Raw genomic sequence first — 19,034 nt, 5'->3', positions numbered from 1 at the left:
AAACCTATCCTCCGGCAGCCGATGAACAGCGTTCTCCCCCAGGGACTTGATGATCTGGTCCAAATCCTCCCCGAAGAGGAACTTGCCCCTGAAGGGAAGAGAGCCCAGACTGGACTTAGAGGACGTATCAGACGCCCAATTGCGTAGCCACAGTAGTCGTCATGCTGCCACTACCGAAACCATGGATCTTGTGAGGACCCGAAAAAGGTCGTACGAGGCGTCCGCCCCATACGCCACTGCGGCTTCTAGCCGATCTGCCTGGGCAGCCTCATCGGACGGCAGGTTCTGAGACGTGAGGAGTTGTTGCACCCAAAGGAGACTAGCCCGCTGGGCAAGCGAACTGCACATCACCGCCCGCATACCCAGAGCGGAGACCTCGAAAACCCGCTTAAGGAAAACTTCCAACTTACGATCCTGTGTGTCCCGCAACGCCGCACCTCCCGTCACTGGGATAGTCGTCCTCTTCGTGACCGCCGACACTGCGGAGTCCACCTTTGGGACCTTGATGAGGTCCAGAAAATCTTCGGGGAGCGGGTACAGCTTTTCCATAGCCCGGCTGCTCTTCAGGGAGGCCTCCGGGGTGTCCCATTCCCTGGTGAGAAGTTGTAAAAACGAGTCATGAATGGGAAAAGCCCGAGCCCTCGGCCGGAGTGCCGCCAGGACAGGATCTCCCTTCCTTGAAGAAGTGATGACAGCGGGAGCTACTGGGGCAGGCGGGTCTGGTGGCGGATCCAAATCTAATTCTTGGATGATCTGCGGGATGAGGTCGTCCAGCTCTTCCCTCTGGAAGAGGCGTAGGGTACGCGGATCATCCCCCTCCTGTGTGCCGTCCCCTTGTCCCCCGTCCGGGAGGTCAAGTCCATGTCCCGCTGGGTCTGGCACCGCCCCCACTGCCGCGGGCGTGGATCGGACCCGGGTAGGAAGGCGGGAGGCCCCCACTCCCGGAGGGTTGGGGGGGGCCGGCGTCGAGGGCGACATCCGAGGGATCTTAGGAGGGGGGGGGGTCCCACAGGTGCTTCCAGCCCCTGCAGATAAGCGGTATGCATGAGCAGGATAAACTCCGGAGAGAACCCCGGCCTGCTCGGGTGCGCTTCGGGGGCGGCGTGGTTCCTGCTCCCTGGCTCTGGGTGCTTGGTTCCTGCACCAAAATCGGGGGAACACCCCCGCTGGTAGAGTCCTCCAGGGATCCGTTCTCCCTCGTGGCCTCCAGGGATCCGTTCCCCCTCGTGGCCTGCGCCTCAGGGCGCTCAGAATGTAAAATGGCCGCCGTTCCCGCCAAAAATGGCGGAGTGGCCGGCCCGCACCGCCCGGGCAAAAAAGAGAAATCAGTCAGGGACTGTGAGGTACCTTCCCCCCCGGGAAGGCATCGTGCACAGATGCCCTCCCGGGAAATCCGGGACCCCGGGTCTCCGCAGGCCGCACAGCGGGACGGCCGCGGCATCGGGATCGCTGCAGGAGAAAAGAAAAAGCCACGGGGGGGGGCCACGCGCACAAAGGCGCCGCTGCGGGGGGGCCCGGTCGGCCCGCACTGCCCGCTGTCTGAAAATAGAGGAGGGTGCCGCGGGGGGGCCTTCCTGGCCACACGACCCGCCCCAGACATCTTTCCCTAAATGGCTCAGCAGCCCATGAGGAGCTGTAAAATGGCCGCGGGTGAGGGAGTAAAGAGCGAAGAGGCCGGCTCCACCGGCTTTCGCGGGCACCGGGGGCTGAGCTGTAAAGGAAAAAAACTACAAAGGAAAAACAAACTTACCCCTGGCTGCAACGAGAAATAAACAGCAAGGCCGCAGAGAAGAGACAAGGAAGATAAGCCACTCCCCAGAAGTTGAAAGAACTCTGCCTTTTTTTTTTTTTTTTTTTTTAAACTTAATACAAACTTGATACAAACTTGATCCACAGAAAAAGACAACAACAAGCCATAATCAAGCAAGAAAGTGAAGGAAAAGGAGGGGAAGCCTGATTCCCCTACTCGCATCTGCTGGAGTCAGAAGATACTGAACTCCTGCAGAGGGGGTAGTAGTATATATGGATACGCCCCCTCAAAGCTTGTGCTGACTCCATCTGCTGGATTGGGGACATAACCCACTGTCTGGACTGATCCAGGTACGTACAGGGAATGACCAATTTATTGAGGCATGAGCCTTCGAGGGCACAGTTCACTTCATCAGACACATCTTGTAATTTTTATCATACAGACAAATATTCTAAGCTGATGCTCAGACCATTCTTTAAACCCTGAAGTGTACAGTCTGGCAGAAGTAGCCTCTGCCCTATTAGCACTTAGGTGGGGCACCAATAGAAGTGGATTTCAGATCAGCTTGGCGAAACTCCAAGGCAAGCAAGTTCTTCAGCCATTAAAAAAAGCAGGCGCCCAGGGGTTTGGATATCCTTATAAAACCGTAACCGGTATCTAGTCTTCTGTATGTGTTTCCTCCAGGAACCTAGACATTCCCTAGTCTGCATTCTGAAAGTACAAGCAAAGGTTCTCCTTCACCCTTTCCCTGGGTCAAAGGATTCTTCTAGGTGTAAAAGAGAATGGAAAGGATCATTTATTTATTTATTTATTTATTTATTTAATGGCTTTTATATACCGACGAACGTTGGGAACATCTCATCGGTTTACAGAGAACACAAAATTTAGCAACAGGCTTTACAATTAACACATGATTATATGAAGAACAGTTAAACCAATAGGGATTACATATAATAGAGGGAGGGATCATATAGAGTTTACAACCTTGGCTGTTGAAAGAACCAGGCTATATAATGAGGATACTTGGTGTCAAGGTTTACAACCTTCAGTGGCAAGAAAAATGACCATTAATGGACTGGAATTAGAGTTTGAAGCCTCTATGAATTCAGTTTCCATAGAAGGCAATATTTCCCTTTGAGGGATCCATTCCTTCAATCTTGTTCTTCTGCCCGATAAGACCGGGATGAAGGCATAACTTGAAAATCTTGCAGATACCAGAGATTGGCTCTAGCTTGGTGGAAGGCACAAGTCATGGAAGCTGTCTCGCTACTCTCTTGGATGGGATAAATTCTTCCAGGGAGTCAAGAATGCAAGTCTTCCATAGTGGAAGGTCTACTCAACTTGGAATCTGAGTTTAGTTAAGGGATCTAGCCTCTCTTCCTCTCAAGCCTCATAGAGCATTTCTTTGACTCTTGTTATTGAAGTCAGTCTCCTTGATGGTCTTTGGTAATTTTAAAAGAAAAGGTATCTCTGAGCCCAATACTAATCGCCCTTTCTATGTGTAATGTTTCAGTTTTGTCGGAATCAGACTTTTTTCAAAACAGTGAGAAAGTAGAGCGATATAGGCCAGGACAGAGATGACCATTCTCAAGCCTATTGGAGGTCACCTTTCAAATGTTTGTAGGTGACCAGGTTTTTCTTGGATAGATCTTTCAAGTGTCCTAATAAAGCCTTTGATTTCAGGAGGAATCAAGTTGGTGAGTACTTCAGCCTGCTCTAGAAAGAGTTTGCAGGTGCCGAGGGCTGTCAAGAAAACTCCTTATAGGCAGAATCCAAACCTGTCTTTCCAGAGGATTATGGCAGGGCAATGCCCTTCTTTCTGTTGCATTCCTGCTCCAAGAATCTCCGTGCGGGTGTGCAGGTTGGGAAAAGCTGTACCTTGGACACAGGAGTCCTGAGAGTTATTTTGGCTTCTTCCCGCCCAGTATGGGTGAAGCTTTATTACATCCCACTTGTTTGGACTGGTCTGGCAAGGATGACAAGGAAGGTGAAATTTAAACTTACTTATTAATTTCCTTTCCTTTAGTCCTGCCAGACCAGTGCAGAATCCACCCAGGGAACAATCAAGGGCTCTCAGTCTGACAAGTTCAGAAAACTAGCATCATGTTATTGTCTACTCTTAAGGTAGCTGGCCTAATTATGACCTTGGTGTAGGGATTATCTAATTCCTGGGTTAATGACCATGCAATGAAGTTTATTGGTTGCATCAGGCTTTGGTTATGGTGGTGATTTGGAAACCAAAACAAATCATTGCCTTTGGTTGTCTTAGCTTTGACATAGGATACTGAAGAGCTGAAGGCAGCTTTCAGCTTATATTCTCTATCTCCATCTGCTGGCAAGGGGTACATAACCTACATGTTTGGACTGCTCTGGCAGGCTAAAGAAAAGGAAATTAACAGCTAAGTTTAAATTTTACCATAAGCTACTTGAGCATTATTTGGAAAGATGGACTAAAAATCCTAATATTCACATTTACATCAGAAAACCGGTCACAGGAACACAGGCATGGTCTTATCACAGAAGGCGGAAAAAAGCAAAAAAAACTCACACATCCAGCTCACTCTGCGCTGTCCTTTTCCTTGTGCCATGCCCTGAGGACATCACTTCTTTCATCCATGGGTCTGGTTCCAGTGTCTGGATCCTGGCTTCCCGACAGCTCGTACCATCCTGTCGTGGCACAAAGCGGCCATGTGCCCCTGAAATAGACATTTTTATTGCTAGGGGAGAGAACTGTGGAAGAAGAGGATGGCAGTGGTTGAAGGCAGGAGCTGGAACTGGCTCACACTAATCATTTCCAAAAGTATTAGACACAGTTCTTGTCCTGCACTCTCACTGGATGTCTGTTTATAGACAGGCAGGATGATGCAAGCTTCCACACAGCATAAGTATCCTGAAAGCACTGTCTTGTCAGTGTTAACAGGGACGCCAGCAGCATGTGCTTCCTGTTAGCAGTTCCCTGTAAAACGCCAGCAGCACTGCCTTCCTAATAGCAATGTGTGAGCTTCTCTGTAAGTGTGTGTGTGGTGTCCAGCATGATAAGCTTCCCTACAGATAACTTTATTGGTGTGACAATTTTACATTTGTTTCCAACGTGATATACAGAATGATTGAAATAAAAGGGGAAGCAGTGCTCAGCCAGTCTGTGCTGGAGCTCTGCTAGCTGGAATATGAGTCAGAGATGCTTTTCACTGAAAAATGCTGAATTGTAGCACATTTGGTACATACCCCTGAAGATTGGTAAATGAGAACTCACCAGGGCCAATTCCAATGTACTGTCTCCCTTGCCAGTAGGATTGGTTATGAATGCTAAGGGCCCCCTGCAGCACAGGAAAGAGAGAATAAAATCACAGCAAGAACCTAACCCAAGAATCTTTAAATAATGTCAGTAGCTGCTCTGTGATTCACCCGCTGTAGCTGAGAAAATGGGATAAGCACAGTATGGTTGAGATATCTTGAGTTTAAAAAAACCCCAAAACTCAACTTATGAGCCAAGGTATAAGCAATACTGTTTAATCAATGGGCATTTTCAACATAAGTGCCACCTAGTCATACCGCGCTATATATGCAGCTAGGGCCCCCCCCCCATCCACCATCTGTTACGTTTTATTTACCTCTTCTGTCCTGTTTCCGGCTACCTCAGCTCCCAAGTTCATTTCACCTTGTTTATTGTAACTTTGCTTCTTGTTAAATGGTTTGTTAAAGTTATAACCCCCTTGTTCCTTGTAAACCGATGTGATATGATACTGATCATGAATGTCAGTATAGAAAAGAGTTAAATAAAATAAATAAATAAATAAATAAGTCAAGAGGAAACCACTAGGCAATGACCTCCAGCATTTAAAGGAACTTTCCTCAGAGGAAGAAACTCGGTCTTCCTTTTTGAGTCTTGGGTTTCCAAACATTTTAATCCAGCTGTCTGGATACTAGGCAAATCTTCTGGGGTCTTCTCACTCATTCGGTCTTAATCCTAGCCTCTGTATTGTTTCACATAAGGGCATCAACTCTGCCCAGAATGAACAATGAACTCACTCAAAATCAAGACAGAAATCCACTTTCAATAGGGATTAAGGATTCATAAGGAGAAAGAAGGGAAAGGAAAGAAATGGAGAGCAAAGACCACTTACATTTCTGGCAAAATTAGAGATCTCGTACTGACGGAACCCATTGTTCCGCAGAATCTGTCGTGCAGCGTCGTACATCTCCGCGAGCACCTCTGGTTCAGGCCTGCTCAGAAGACCATCTTGGACTTGCCTAAAGAGTGCTGTGCCCCTCTCCAGCGTGAGCTGGTAGAGGGAAACGTGGTCATCACACAGCCCCAGCAGCTCTTCCAACACCTGCACCCATGAGGCCACAGTCTGACCTGGAAGACCAAAGATGACATCCACGGACGTGGCACCTGGAAACAGTCTCCTGGCTTCTTTTAAGGTCCTCAAGGAATCAAGGGAAGTGTGGTTTCTGCCAAGAAGTCTCAAGTCAGCATCATCCAAGGACTGTCATACAAGGAAAAAGGATTGCAAGGGTGAGGGACTGGAAACTCTAGACCAGCAATGAAACAATCGCCGAAACATGAAGAGCAGATGCTGCTGACGTCACATATCAAGAGTCCTGCTGGTTTAATAGCTAGTGCCTAAATGCTGCTTCCCACCTATTCCCACCAGTGAAACAGGGCTTTGGTGCTTGTGTCTCAATGCCACAGCAATGAAACACATCCCAAAACCAAACCAGACATCTTTCTCAATGCCATGGCTTCTATGTATTCCCCCTGTCTAAGCCCTTTCACATCTGACAGAGGAAAAACATTCCTTCTGCTCTGTCAGCCCACAAAGTACTCCACACGATCATGTCATTAACCCTTACCTGCACTCCAATGGACAGGCGGTTCACACCTGCCAGCCGAAATCCTGCCAGACACGAAGCGCCTACAGATGTCGGGTTGACCTCCAAAGTCACCTCTGTGTCGCCTGCAAAGTAGGCTTGCTTGGAGACTGCCTCCAGGAAGGTCGCAATGGTGGATGGGCTGGCCAAGCTTGGCGTCCCTCCCCCAAAGAAGACTGAAGAGATCCTGCAGGGGACCAGGAGCAAGACCACCTGGTAGCAATTGCACAGCACGGCTCCTTCCCCCTGCACCCCTCAAAATCCCAGGACCCTAAACATTATTTATTTCAATTTTAAATTTCAATACTGTTTTACCACACATGTGCTCAGAATGGTTTACAGTTGTAAAACATAAACACATAATAGTTTTAAAAGAACCTTAAAGGACATAAATCAAACTTAATAACAAGTCACTTATCATAAAATATACTGTCATAAAACACTGATTAATAACACAAACACGTCCTTCCACACAAAACGTCAAGAGGTTATTTTATACCCTAAAGCTAGAATTTTTAGTTCACTTATTCGTAATGCAATCAATGGGAAAATATCTGAACTACAACTCCATGTTTGTAATGGGGCAGACCCAGGCCTTGCATCAGTCTGCTTGACCTGGGGTGAGGTGGCAACCCTACCTAAAGCAGGGGTTGGCTAGGTTTATTGATAGAAGGCCAAAATTCTATCAACATCTCTATAGGAAATGTTAGTATACTCATACTGCCAGAGTGTGTGTGTGGGGGGGGGGGGGGGAATGGATGGGAAGGGCCCCTCTCCAAATGCTCATACTGCTAGGGAAGAGGAGGAGGAAAACTCCTTAGTGCCTAGAAAAGTGGAGAGTAGGACCTCCTGCCTCCTTCCGGTATGCAGGTCCATGATGGGATTAGATGCTGGCATTGTAAGCTTTTTGAAAATGTGTTGGCAGGCCCTGCCAGAGGAGTAGCCTAGTTGCTAGAGCAGGAAAAAGCAGAGTTCAAATCCTACTACTGGTCCTTGTGACTTTGGACAAGTCACTTCCCTCTCCATTGCCTAAGGTAAAAAATGTAGATTGTGAGCCCTCTGGGAACAGGGAAACACTTACAGTGCTTGACTGCAGCTCAAATTAAGCTACCAAGGAAAAGGCTTGAGCTATATACACAATAAAAATATATCATGCATTCGGGGACTAGCCTTCTGGACTTAATGCAGTCACTGCCAACAAGAGTCTCTGCGTTAATTCGATGCCATTCATGCCAGGGATTGCCAGCCCTTGCCCTGAAGAACTCATTAATAACCCAAGGGAGTCTAAGAAGAAATATCTTTCCTCAGCCTACATCTCATCAACATTTTTTTTTCCTTCCATGTCCCGCTCTGCTGTAAATATTTACATTTATTAAGATTTGTGGATCACCTAACACTAAAATAGGTCTAGGCGATGTACAAGAGTACAAACATAAAATTCAATAATAAAATATAATAATGTACATAAATACAAATTAAAACATCAAAGGTATATAATAAAACATACATAATAAAAAGAATAAAAAGTAAAAGGAGGTGAATAAAATCAAAACATACTTAAAAATATGCTAATTTAAATACAAAGGTTTTAAGAAATTTTCTGAAGTTCTTGACTGAGTCACACTGACGAAGCTTCATTGGGAAAGAGTTCCAAAGGGCAGGACTGGCAACTGAAAAAGAGCACTCACGAGTGATGTGCAGTTGTGCGACTCTAGGAGATGCGCTGAGAAGAACATAAGGTACTAGATAGTTGATAAAATTTTAAAATGGCATTAATTTAAAAATTGTCATGCTGATTTTATATTCTTTTGCCAATAGGAAGCCAGTGTAACTCGATCAGTATTGGAGTGATGTGTTCAAAATGCTTCAATCCTGCAATTAAACGAGCCTAGGAATTAAGTAGGAGCTGCAATGGTCAGAGTGTGGAACGTGGTAGGCCAGTATATAAACTTACAGTAATCTATAATGGGGAATATTGAGGCTTGTACCATGATATGAATTTCAGGAGCGTGTAATACTTTCTTGAGGCCAGCAAGAACATGTAATCTAAAGAATCCTTGTCTAATGATGGTTTAACCTGGGGGTGAAAGGAAAGAGTGCTATCTAGAGTTACACCAAGGCTTTTGACTTGGCTTTTAATTGGGAATTTAGAATTTTCTAGCTAGATGGAATTTTCAGTGAAGGTCGAATATGGGCTATAGATAGCAAGAAACTCAGTCTTGAACATGTTTAGTGAAAGCCTATTATGTTTAAGCCAATCTTTAACGGTGGAAAAGCAGATACTGAGATGTGCAGTGGTGTCCTGCCAAGAAGAATGCATATGCAGAACAAATTGTATATCGTCTGCATATACTTTATAACAATCTATCAAGGTGGATAGAATTATGCAAATAGGAGTGAGATAAATATTAAACAGGACAGAGGACAGTGTAGACCCTTGGAGAACACATAGTTTTAATGTGGGAGATGGATGAGACTTCGTTTTTGAATTTGATATGCTGAATGCGGTTAGAGAGATATGAGTGAAACCAGTCTAACACTTTGTCTGATAGGCCACACTCTTGTAATCAAAAAAGAATTTCATGATCAATAGTGTCGAACGCAGCTGAGATATCCAGAGAAATAAGTACAGAAGGGTATAATGTAACTGCCTCTCTCCAAGTCTGTGATGCCTCTCGAGCCTATTCCCTCCAGTCGTCTGAGCTCCCTCCACATCCCCCCAGATACTCACCGTGAGACCTGGCTGAGCTGGATCAGGGTACGTGCCTCCCGCACCAGGCACTCGCTCATCACCTCTTCATCCACAGTGCGGACAACGTACTTATTGAAGTTACAGTAACTGCAGCGTTTCTGACAGTATGGCCACTATGGGACAGAAAGGGATCACCAAGTGAGAAACAACACTCCCTCCCATCCTTCAAGTTAGAGCGCAGACTGCAAATCCACACACTATCAGCAGTATTCATCACCTCTCGCAGCCAGCAAACGCTCCAGATGTATTATTTATTTAAAATGTTTTGGCTGCACACCCTGTAGCAGTTTACAAACATTAAAAACATACATAAAAATGTATGAGACACTAAATGAGTTGACATTACAATTATTAACTGTTTCCAGTGTTCCCCTCCCTCCCACCGCCAGTACCAAGGCTGGACTTATGACAAAAGCAATACAATCACAGTCCTAGATTACTTTGCCCCAGCGCTGAATCAGTCCTTTTCAGCCACTATCCCCAAAGGCTTGATGGAAGAGTTCTCTCCATTTTGTGTTTATAGGAAAATGCTTAGTACATCAGGCCCTATATGCCTTCAGAAAAAATCAGTACCTCTCACTGTCTCAGGAATAATCAATACCTTATACTTTAAAAAAAAAAAAAAGATCTTAAAAACTGGCTACTCTCACAGTCATACAATGACTGCTCACCCATTGACAGCAGAACTTAAACCTTTTTATCATATCCACTTCTCAGTCCTTTTCATGCCAGCAACCCCCTCCTTTTGACTTTGCCCCGACTCGCAGGAACCTTTTTCTCATTTACGATATTAACAGTCTACTTCAAGATTTGCATACGTTCATATCTAATGTTCAATGTATTTACTGAATTTTATTAAGTTATTGTTTTTTGATTCAATCTCTGTCATACTGTTATGAATTTAAATGTAACTGGTTGTTATAATGTAAACCGGAGTGAAGGCAATGTCAGCTATACCTCGGTATATAAACAAATGCTAAAAAAAAAAAAAACCCAGACTCCTTCAGGAGTAATCAATATTTCTTACAGCCAACTTATACACCCCTCTGTAGTAATCAAGATCTCTCACAGCCAAGTTATACTTTTTTTTTTTAGGTATAATCAATACCTCTTACAGTCAAACTATATTCCTTTAAGAATAATCAATTCCTCTTACAGCCAACCTATAGACCCCCAGAAGAAAATCAATATCTTCTACAGCCACACTATACTCTCACACTCAACCTATATCCCTTTAGGAGCAATCAGTACCTCTTACAACCAGCCTATAGACCCCCCCAGAATAATCAATACCTCTTACAGTCAACCTAATATTCCTTCAGAAGTAATCAACACTTCTCAGAGTCAACCTATTCCCCATCAGGAGTGATCAATACCTCTTACAGCTATCCTGTACACCCTCAGGAGTCATCAACACCTCTTACAGTCAACCTATATTTGTTCAGGAGCAATCAATAACTTCTACATTCTGGGGTAATTTTCAGCAGTGGCCTGGTTGCAGATTACATGCATATTTTTAATGCTTGTTTGTAGCTAATTTGCAAAGAAAATACTATTTTTATTTTACTATATGTTACTGTTCAAGTTTAAGTTCTTTAGGTTGATTGAGTTTCATCTTAAGGAATAGCTGGCCTCAAAAGGCCAAAATGTTTATTCAGGCAGGGATATTTACAGTACAGGGGTACATGTAGCACTTTGCTTGAGTACTTATTTGAGAAACAAATTTAAAAAAATTAACTAGGGTAAAGTAGATGTTTTTGTGATGCTACTCGCGGTCGGGCCGTAAGCAACCTCTCACCTCTCCCATGCTGCCTACGCTGTGCCATCCGGGCCGGCGCCTGACTGCTGCCACTCTTCCGCTGCCACTTCCTCTCCACGGCTGAGGAGCTGTCTCCAACACCGCTGCCTCCACCTCCTTGCAGCAGGAGCCACTACCGGGACTCTCTCGCGGCAGGGACGCCGCTGCAGACTCAGCGCTCCACGGTGGGAGCCACCACTGTTTCCTCACTCTTCTCGGCCCGAGTGCCACAGACCTTTCTCCTGTGTGGCATGGACGCTGCTGACGCTGCTGTCTCTATCCTGCATTGGGCTCCTCTAGGCATGCGTGAACCTCTGCACTTTATTTAAAGGGCCAGCAATGAGAAAAGCCTGCGGCCCCAACGGATAATGTCATCCGTCCGTGCCATGTCCGGTCCTATAAAAGGGCTCTTTTCCACTTCCTCGGGGCCTTCGCATTGGATCTTCACAGTTGTCTGTGGACTTCACCATGCAAGGTCCTCCATGGTCTTCATGTGTCTAGATGGTTCTTCGTTGGATATTCTTGATGTTTCTGTTCCTGATGTTCTTGGTCTCCTGTGGATGTTTCTGGACTTGTTCCTTGTCGGAGCTCCTTCGTCACCTCTTCCATGTTCCTTGTTCCTGATGTTCCAGCCTCCGGCTCTTTGTCCTGCTTCCAGGTTTCCTTCTCTCCACCTTTCCTGGCGTGCCTCTGTCGTGGTCCATAACCAGCCCAGGGGGGCTGTGTAGGGCGCTTCGTGGCAGAAGGCCTGCCTTCATGTCTGCAGCGCAAGTCTCCGGTAGGCCCTTGCTTTTAATGCTGAGGTCTGTTCCTGAATCCGAGTCCTGAATCCTGTTTCTGGTCTTCGGAGCTCCTTGTTCTTGCATCCGTCCATGCCCAAGACTCAAGTCCAGAGCCCGCTTCGCTTCAGCGTGGTCCACGACCAGCCACGGGCGGCTGTGTAGGGCGCACTATGGTGCAGGTCTCTCCTGAATCTTGTCATATTTCCAGCTTCAAGTCTTCATCTTCTCACCTAGAGTCTGCTTCGCTTCCAGCGTGGTCCGTGACCAGCCATGGGCGGCTGTGTAGGGTGCACTGCAGGGCAGCACTCACCCCTTACTTGTATCTAAATCCTAATCCTGAATCTGAGCCTGAATCCTGAATCTGAGCCTGCTGGTTCTAGTTCCTAATGATGTTCCACGCCTTGACCCAAGTTCTACTCCTGATCCAGTTCCTAGCTTGTTCTACTTCCAGCATTACTTGGACACATTCACCTCCCACGGTGCGTGCCTTGGGGCCTCCCCTGAGCCACACCATGGTCCAAGGGCTCACATCTTGCTCGAGCAAGCACCCGCAGTCCCGAGCTCGCAACAGATGTGTTTAAAGGGCACACATACTTTGCACCTGCAGGGTGGGGGTGGAGGGGCAGGAAAACAGCTTACATACATTTGAAAATATAATGTACATTCACTTATCAATTACTAAGTGGTTTACAATGAAATAGTCACAATAAATAAAACAAACATGATAGTTTAAACATATTATAAAATCTTAAATACAAAATAAAAACAATAACAAAAAATGTAGTAGATGGCAGATTACCAATTAGCTGCATCAATATTTTATAAAACACCTCTGGTTACCAAGTAATTAGGATATAAAATTTATCAATACACCTTTCATTTATAAAAACACCTCTAATTACCAACTAACTGCTATATTTAATCAGCATACAAATATTACCTCTTTAATAACAAAAATGAATAAATATGCTGTCAATTTAAAAATAAAATGAAATGTAGTATCAAATGAAATCATACTTACACTAGTCCCTACAATATAGTTTGGCTTATGTCAACATCAAAATATAAGACAGAAAAAAGTTTACGCAGTATTGGACCAATGATCCTTCATATGGATCTAACATATAGAGATGAAAAACAATGGTCTATATAGTCATAAGCCTGGTTAAAAAGAAAGGTTTTTTTTATCAGTTTTCTAAACCTTGAGAGAAATTTCTTTTTTAATTTCCACAGGTACGCTATTCCATAAAGAAGGACCCTGAATCATAAATAACTGTTCACGCAATGTGTCTAGTCATATAAATCTAAAAGAGGGAACTTCAAATAATAATTGTGAGGCTGACTGTAGTGACCGCGTAGGTTGATACAGTTTCAGGTCCGAATTAAAAACCGGGGAAATAAGCCCATTAATACCTTTGAAAATGAAAAGTAGGACCCTGAACTTTATTCCGCCAGACTATCGGAAGCCAGTGGTATTACATAAATATTGGGGTAAAGTGTTTCCATAAGGAAGTCCCAGACATAATTCTTGCTGCTGAATTTTGAATGTTTTGGAGAGCTCGCAATGTTGTCTCTAGTAGGCCAAGGAACAAAACATTACAATAGTCGAGCGGTGACATAATTAAATAATGGATTATTGTTTTTAGGGCATTCTCTTCAAGGTATAGACATATCCTACAAATCAAATGCGAGTTTATAGTATGCATTACATACAAGTTGATTAATGTTGGGCCATAATGAAAGAGTGGTGTCCGTAATTAGGCCTAAATTTCGGACTTGATTTACAATAGGAATCACTGTCCCATTAATTGAAAATTGGTTGGGAAATTTTCTACCAGATTCTTAGCTAGATATAAAATTGCAGTCCCTTCCTGGAGTTTCTGTTTCTAACCCATTTAAAAGTGAATGTGCTATGGAACCCCATTTGTATTTTCAACCTGGCAGAGAAACAACAGCTTTGAAAACTGCCCTATTGTGCTGCACTCCACCAGGATTAATCAACACTATATACAACCACGTTGCTAGAAGAAGAATGCCTATATACGCTTGAAAGGATAACCCACCCTATATATGACTACCATTTTACATTACACAGGGGTCATATTCTCGGCCACAAGGAGTTCAGTCCTGAGGACATGATCTACATACTGTGCCTGCCACAGAAATGATTTATATCAGACATGGAAAAATCCACTACAATCCCTATCACTTACATGAACATACAGAGCTGCCTGATCAGCCCATGTGCTGCAGTCCCTGGCTCCATGACATTTCCCTGAAGGCCACCATGAGGCGCCTTGTGCCACCAAACACCTTTTTAGGATGTTAGACAACATTAGCAGAGGGAACCTTGGATAAACTCAGCAAAGCTGCCCGTGCGCCATGAGTACCCAAGGATGCCAAGTAATAGGATCAGGAGAGCTGGTGGCTCTCGGAAATAGAAAGAAGGAACAATCTCAGATTCCTGAACTGAGCCTCTCCTGTAGTTGCATTATCGTAACTTCCCAAGCAGGAAAGCTGCAGCAGGATCCCGTTTCTTTTCCCCTAATATTAGATTTAGCTTTGGTGACTGTAAATAGCTTCCTAGAATCCGTTCCTCTGTAGCCTAAACCTGCAGGCATTGGTCAGCTGCAGGAGGGAGCAGGAAATCCTAAATCCTCTCCACAGTAAAGCACAGGTCTGAGGGACTGCCTCTGGGCTGTCATTGCACTGCGTCCGTGTCTCCCGCTGCATCGAGTCCCTGTGCTGGGCTAGTGTGGCAAGCGAGCTCCACTCGGTGCTTGTCTGCCCTCTGCTGGGGCAAGAAAGAAGAGGAGGACTACGCTTCAGAACCTAGAAAAAAAAAAACCTCCCTTCTCAAGCAGTCAGGAGAGCTGCTGAAACAATGTTATTCAGTCAGTGGGGGTATGAAAAACTGTTTCTGGTTTTGTTTTTTTAAATTATCATTCGTTTACATAGCGCTACAAGGCATATGCAGTGCTGAACTGGCACATATAAAAGACTCCTTGCAGTCTAGTAAAAACACAAAGAGAAGATAAATAAGTTGTTCTTGGAGCTTTATGAGAGATTCAGGAACTTGATTATTGTAGAAACTGGTTAAAAATCAAGGCCATGTTCCGGGAGTATAATGTTCCGTGTGTATAATAAATGTCTGCCCTCCTTCCCCAGTATACCCGATTCCAGCAGCTATATAAGCAGTGTTAGGACAACGTTGGAATGCAGTATCACTTATTCCCTTTTCCACTTGTGTTTGCATTCAATTAGAAATACTTCACAACAAGCGATGATAGAACCAGGACTGGGTATTTTTTTCCTATGAATTTCATTTGTATTCCAACTTTCCCAACTAGTCAGTCACTTCAAAATAGATTATATTCAGGTACCATAAGTATTTCCTTGTCCCCACAAGGCTTACATTCTAAAGGCCTGATTTACTAAGGCTTTTCTCTCATTCGGGCTGATACAGTAAAGTGCGCTTCAGTGGAGCGCACTGTTAGCCCCCGTTTGGCCGCGCGTTTTCGGCACGCTATTTATACCCCTTATACAGTAAGGGGTAATAGCGTGTTGAAAGCGCGCAGACAATCCCCCCGAAACTAATAGCGCCCGCAACATGCAAATGCATGTTGATGGGCCTAATAGTCATTCTCGCGCGATACAGGAAGCAAAATGTGCAGCGATGCCGCACATTTTACTTTCAGAAATTAACGCCTACCCAAAGGCTGGTGTTAATTTCAGCCGGCACCGGGAAAGTGTACAGAAAAGCAGAAAAAACTGGTTTTCTGTGCACACTCCGACTTAATATCATAGCGATATTAAGTCAGAGGCCCCAAAAATAAAAAAAATTTAAAATTAAAAAAAAAAAAATCTGCCCACGGCCCGGAAGACAGACAGTCAATTTTGCTGGCATCCGTTTTCCGAACCCGTGGCTGTGAGTGGGTTCAAGAACCGATGCCGGTAAAATTAAGCATCGTCTGTCAAACCCGCTGACAGCCGCCACGTCTGTCAAAAAGGAGGTGCTAGGGACGCACTAGTGTCCCTAGCGCCTCCTTTTACCGTGGGCCCTCATTTACTTTTTTTTTTTTTTTGAATCGCGCGCCCAGGAGATCAAGCGCTCGCCGGATCTCCCACGGGTTTTTTTGTATCAGCCCGATTCTGGGTCTATGGGGAAAAAAACTTGGTAAATGGGACCCTAAGTTTGTACCTAAGGCAATGCCAGATGAAATGACTTACCCAGGGCCACAAGGAGAGGTAGCAGGATTTGGACGCTGGTTTACAACCTGCTGATCTAACCACTAAGCTGCTCTTCTACTCCACTCATGAAAGGTGGTAAATTGTGTATTTCTGTCTCCTGTTTATTTTAATGATGTGTTATTTGAAATGGTGTCATACCGTTTATTGTATTCATAGATTATTCTGCATTAGTTTGCTCTCCCCTGTGTTTATTTTGTATTTGTTATGGAATTTTGCAATCTGTTATTTTATATTGTTGGAAAGTATCAATAAAAATTTAAGTTCTTTAAAACAAAAACCCCAGGATTTGCTTAACTGTTTCTTAGAGTGATTTGGGAGGTAAGGAACGCTTCCTCTGACTACCGCTGCAGCTTGCTCCATTTTTCCTCAATAGGCTGATTCAATTCTGGTTTTACCCCATTGCATGCTTGAGATTTGTAGGGAAATCGGAACCATGTCTCCATACATATCACTGAATAAAACCAGAACTGGACTTCCTGGCAAGAAAAAAAAAAGTCTACTTTTCTATCTTCTTTACAGTCACAGATTTTTGGTTAAAATATGCACTATCATATTTTCATTTTATTGTTGGATTAGTAAAATGCCAACAGTGCTGTAGAATATATTTCTTATGGCTCCAAAGGGCTTACAGCAGAAGATCAGGAAACGCCCATCCTGCATACCTTACGCTTAAGGTGCGCCCCTGCCACTGCTCGGAACCCCTAGCAGCTGCTATGTTGGGAACAACATCACCAATCATCTACCATGAGAAGGGAACGGATTGGTTCATGCAGCATTTGTGACATCACAGCCAATGTGATTGACCCTCTCGATCCAGTCAGATTGAGGCACTTTATGACGTTCTTGTTAAAATGGGAGCTTCCAGAGAAACCCGACAACGATTACCAGGGGGCAGGGGAACTATAATCATAACAGCGGGAACATTCATAAATGATGCTGCTGGATAGCTAGACTTCTGAAATTCTGCTCAGTACACAGGGGTTGTGACTTTATTTTAAAGCCCTAATTTGAAAATGCCTTTAAAATGTCACACTCGCCTTGGAGGACCAAATCGCAGGATATCTTAGTCAGATCAGGTTCCAGTTCCACACAGATAAAACTGACGCTTTAAGCTGTAGCTTTGCTTTCCTCTCACTCCGTCTCCTTTCAGAGATGCTCATAAAAATTACAAATTTTATGGATTTCTTTTCGAAACATTAGGTGGCGCCTGAACATTAACTGTTACTTTTCATTTATTTAGTATAGTTGAGACAGACTCAAGGCTCCCAAATCTGCATTTTCCGGACATGTAGAATTAATATGCATGCCATAGATTCGCAAACACTGGATGCTCAATATTTGCAAATTTTTGTTTGTAGTTATTTTTTGGGCTGGCTACCAGAAACTGTGTTCTACTGCTGTCCTTCAGCTATAGAACGACCATGTGACATTTTTTGTATCAGAATGAGGAGATAGCACTGTATGTTTCTGCTCTTCAGTAGGCTGCAATAATTGCTTTAAATCACTCTGAAGGATCTTCAGACTTGGTTACTCCTGTAAGCTTTGGCTTTTTCTTCTCATTTCTGTTATACCGTTATTTCCTTTCTGCCAACCATGGTGCAAAGAGTTTATGATCATTAGGGAATCTTTTTCTTTTTTTTTTTTTAATTTTAACATGCAGTGTTCTGCTCCTTAGGGAATCCAGCTCAGTTGAAATCAGGTTGGGACCTGGCCCCATGAACCTTCATTTCAAGCTACCTAGGAATCTTTCCCCTTGGTTTTAGATCCAGGACTGGACTGAGCATGATGGCACCCAGGACAGGCTAGGAATTTGGTGCTCTCCCCTCTAAAAACACCACTCCAAACAGAATAGCATTGATGAATTAGCAGAAATATTAAACAAATACTTCTGTTCAGTGTTCACAAAAGAAGACCCTGGAGAAGGACCTCACTTGTTATCAAGACTGTAGAAGGGGGTGGAGTAGACGAAACTCCATTTACGGAAGAGAATGTATGGGAAGAGCTAAGAAAACTGAAAGTGGACAAAGCCATGGGGCTGGCAGGTCCATTGTGTGACCTGTTCAATAGATCTTTGGAAAAGGGTGTAGTGCCTAGTGACTGGAGAAGAGCGGTGGTGGTCCCACTTCACAAGAGTGGGAGTAGAGAAGAGCCTGGGAACTACAGGCTGGTTAGCATCACCTTGGTGGTGGGAAAATTAATGGAGACTCTACTGAAAGAAAGGATAGTAAACTATCTACAGTCTGGTGGGTTGCTCAGTCAGAAGCAGCATGGATTCACCAGAGGAAGGTCCTGTCAGACGAATCTAATTGATTTCTTTGATGGGGTGACTAGAGAACTGGATCAGGGAAGAGTGCTAGATGTAATTTACTTGGATTTTAGTAAAGCATTTGATACGGTCCCACACAGAAGACTCATCAACAAAATGAAAGCTTGGGAGACAGCTCCAAGGTGTTGGCGTGGATTACAAACTGGTTGACGGATAGAAGACAACAGGTGATGGTAAATGGAACCTACTCTAAAGAGAGAATGGTGTTAAGTAGAGTGCCACAGGGATCGGTGTTGGGACCGGTTCTGTTCAACATCTACATTGCGGAAGGGCGATCCAAAAGATCTGAAGAATGAAACATCAGCAGATCTGAGGAGAAGGATGAAGGCAACATCAGGACGACTGGAACTGATGAGGCGAAACATCAGGAACATTAGGATCTGAACGAAGAAAACACAGGATCCGACAAGAGACCACAATGAAGACGAAGACATGGAATTCCAACATGGAACAGAGTGCCAACAAGAAGCAAGATGACAAGAAGTCCTAAGGAGGACTGG

At 44.5% G+C, this 19,034-nt stretch overlaps 1 protein-coding gene across 1 annotated transcript in view; it reads right to left on the bottom strand.

The window, feature by feature from the left end:
• Positions 1–14,683, bottom strand: part of RSAD1 (radical S-adenosyl methionine domain containing 1) — a 36,873-nt gene extending 22,190 nt beyond the window's left edge. Inside the window, exons 1-6 of the mRNA XM_029600630.1 lie at positions 14,171–14,683; positions 9,357–9,490; positions 6,608–6,812; positions 5,875–6,240; positions 5,004–5,067; positions 4,299–4,446 (exon numbers count right to left, since the gene is read on the bottom strand). Coding sequence (XP_029456490.1) covers positions 4,299–4,446; positions 5,004–5,067; positions 5,875–6,240; positions 6,608–6,812; positions 9,357–9,490; positions 14,171–14,293 — 1,040 coding nt within the window. The 5' untranslated portion in view covers positions 14,294–14,683. The remainder of the gene's footprint in view (positions 1–4,298; positions 4,447–5,003; positions 5,068–5,874; positions 6,241–6,607; positions 6,813–9,356; positions 9,491–14,170) is intronic.
• Between the last annotated feature and the right edge of the window lie 4,351 nt (positions 14,684–19,034).

This window comes from Rhinatrema bivittatum, chromosome 4 (genome assembly GCF_901001135.1).
Source record: "Rhinatrema bivittatum chromosome 4, aRhiBiv1.1, whole genome shotgun sequence".
NCBI classification, from domain to species: domain Eukaryota; kingdom Metazoa; phylum Chordata; class Amphibia; order Gymnophiona; family Rhinatrematidae; genus Rhinatrema; species Rhinatrema bivittatum.
The sequence above is the reverse complement of the archived record's forward strand: the minus strand, read 5'-3'. Positions and strand labels throughout refer to the sequence as shown.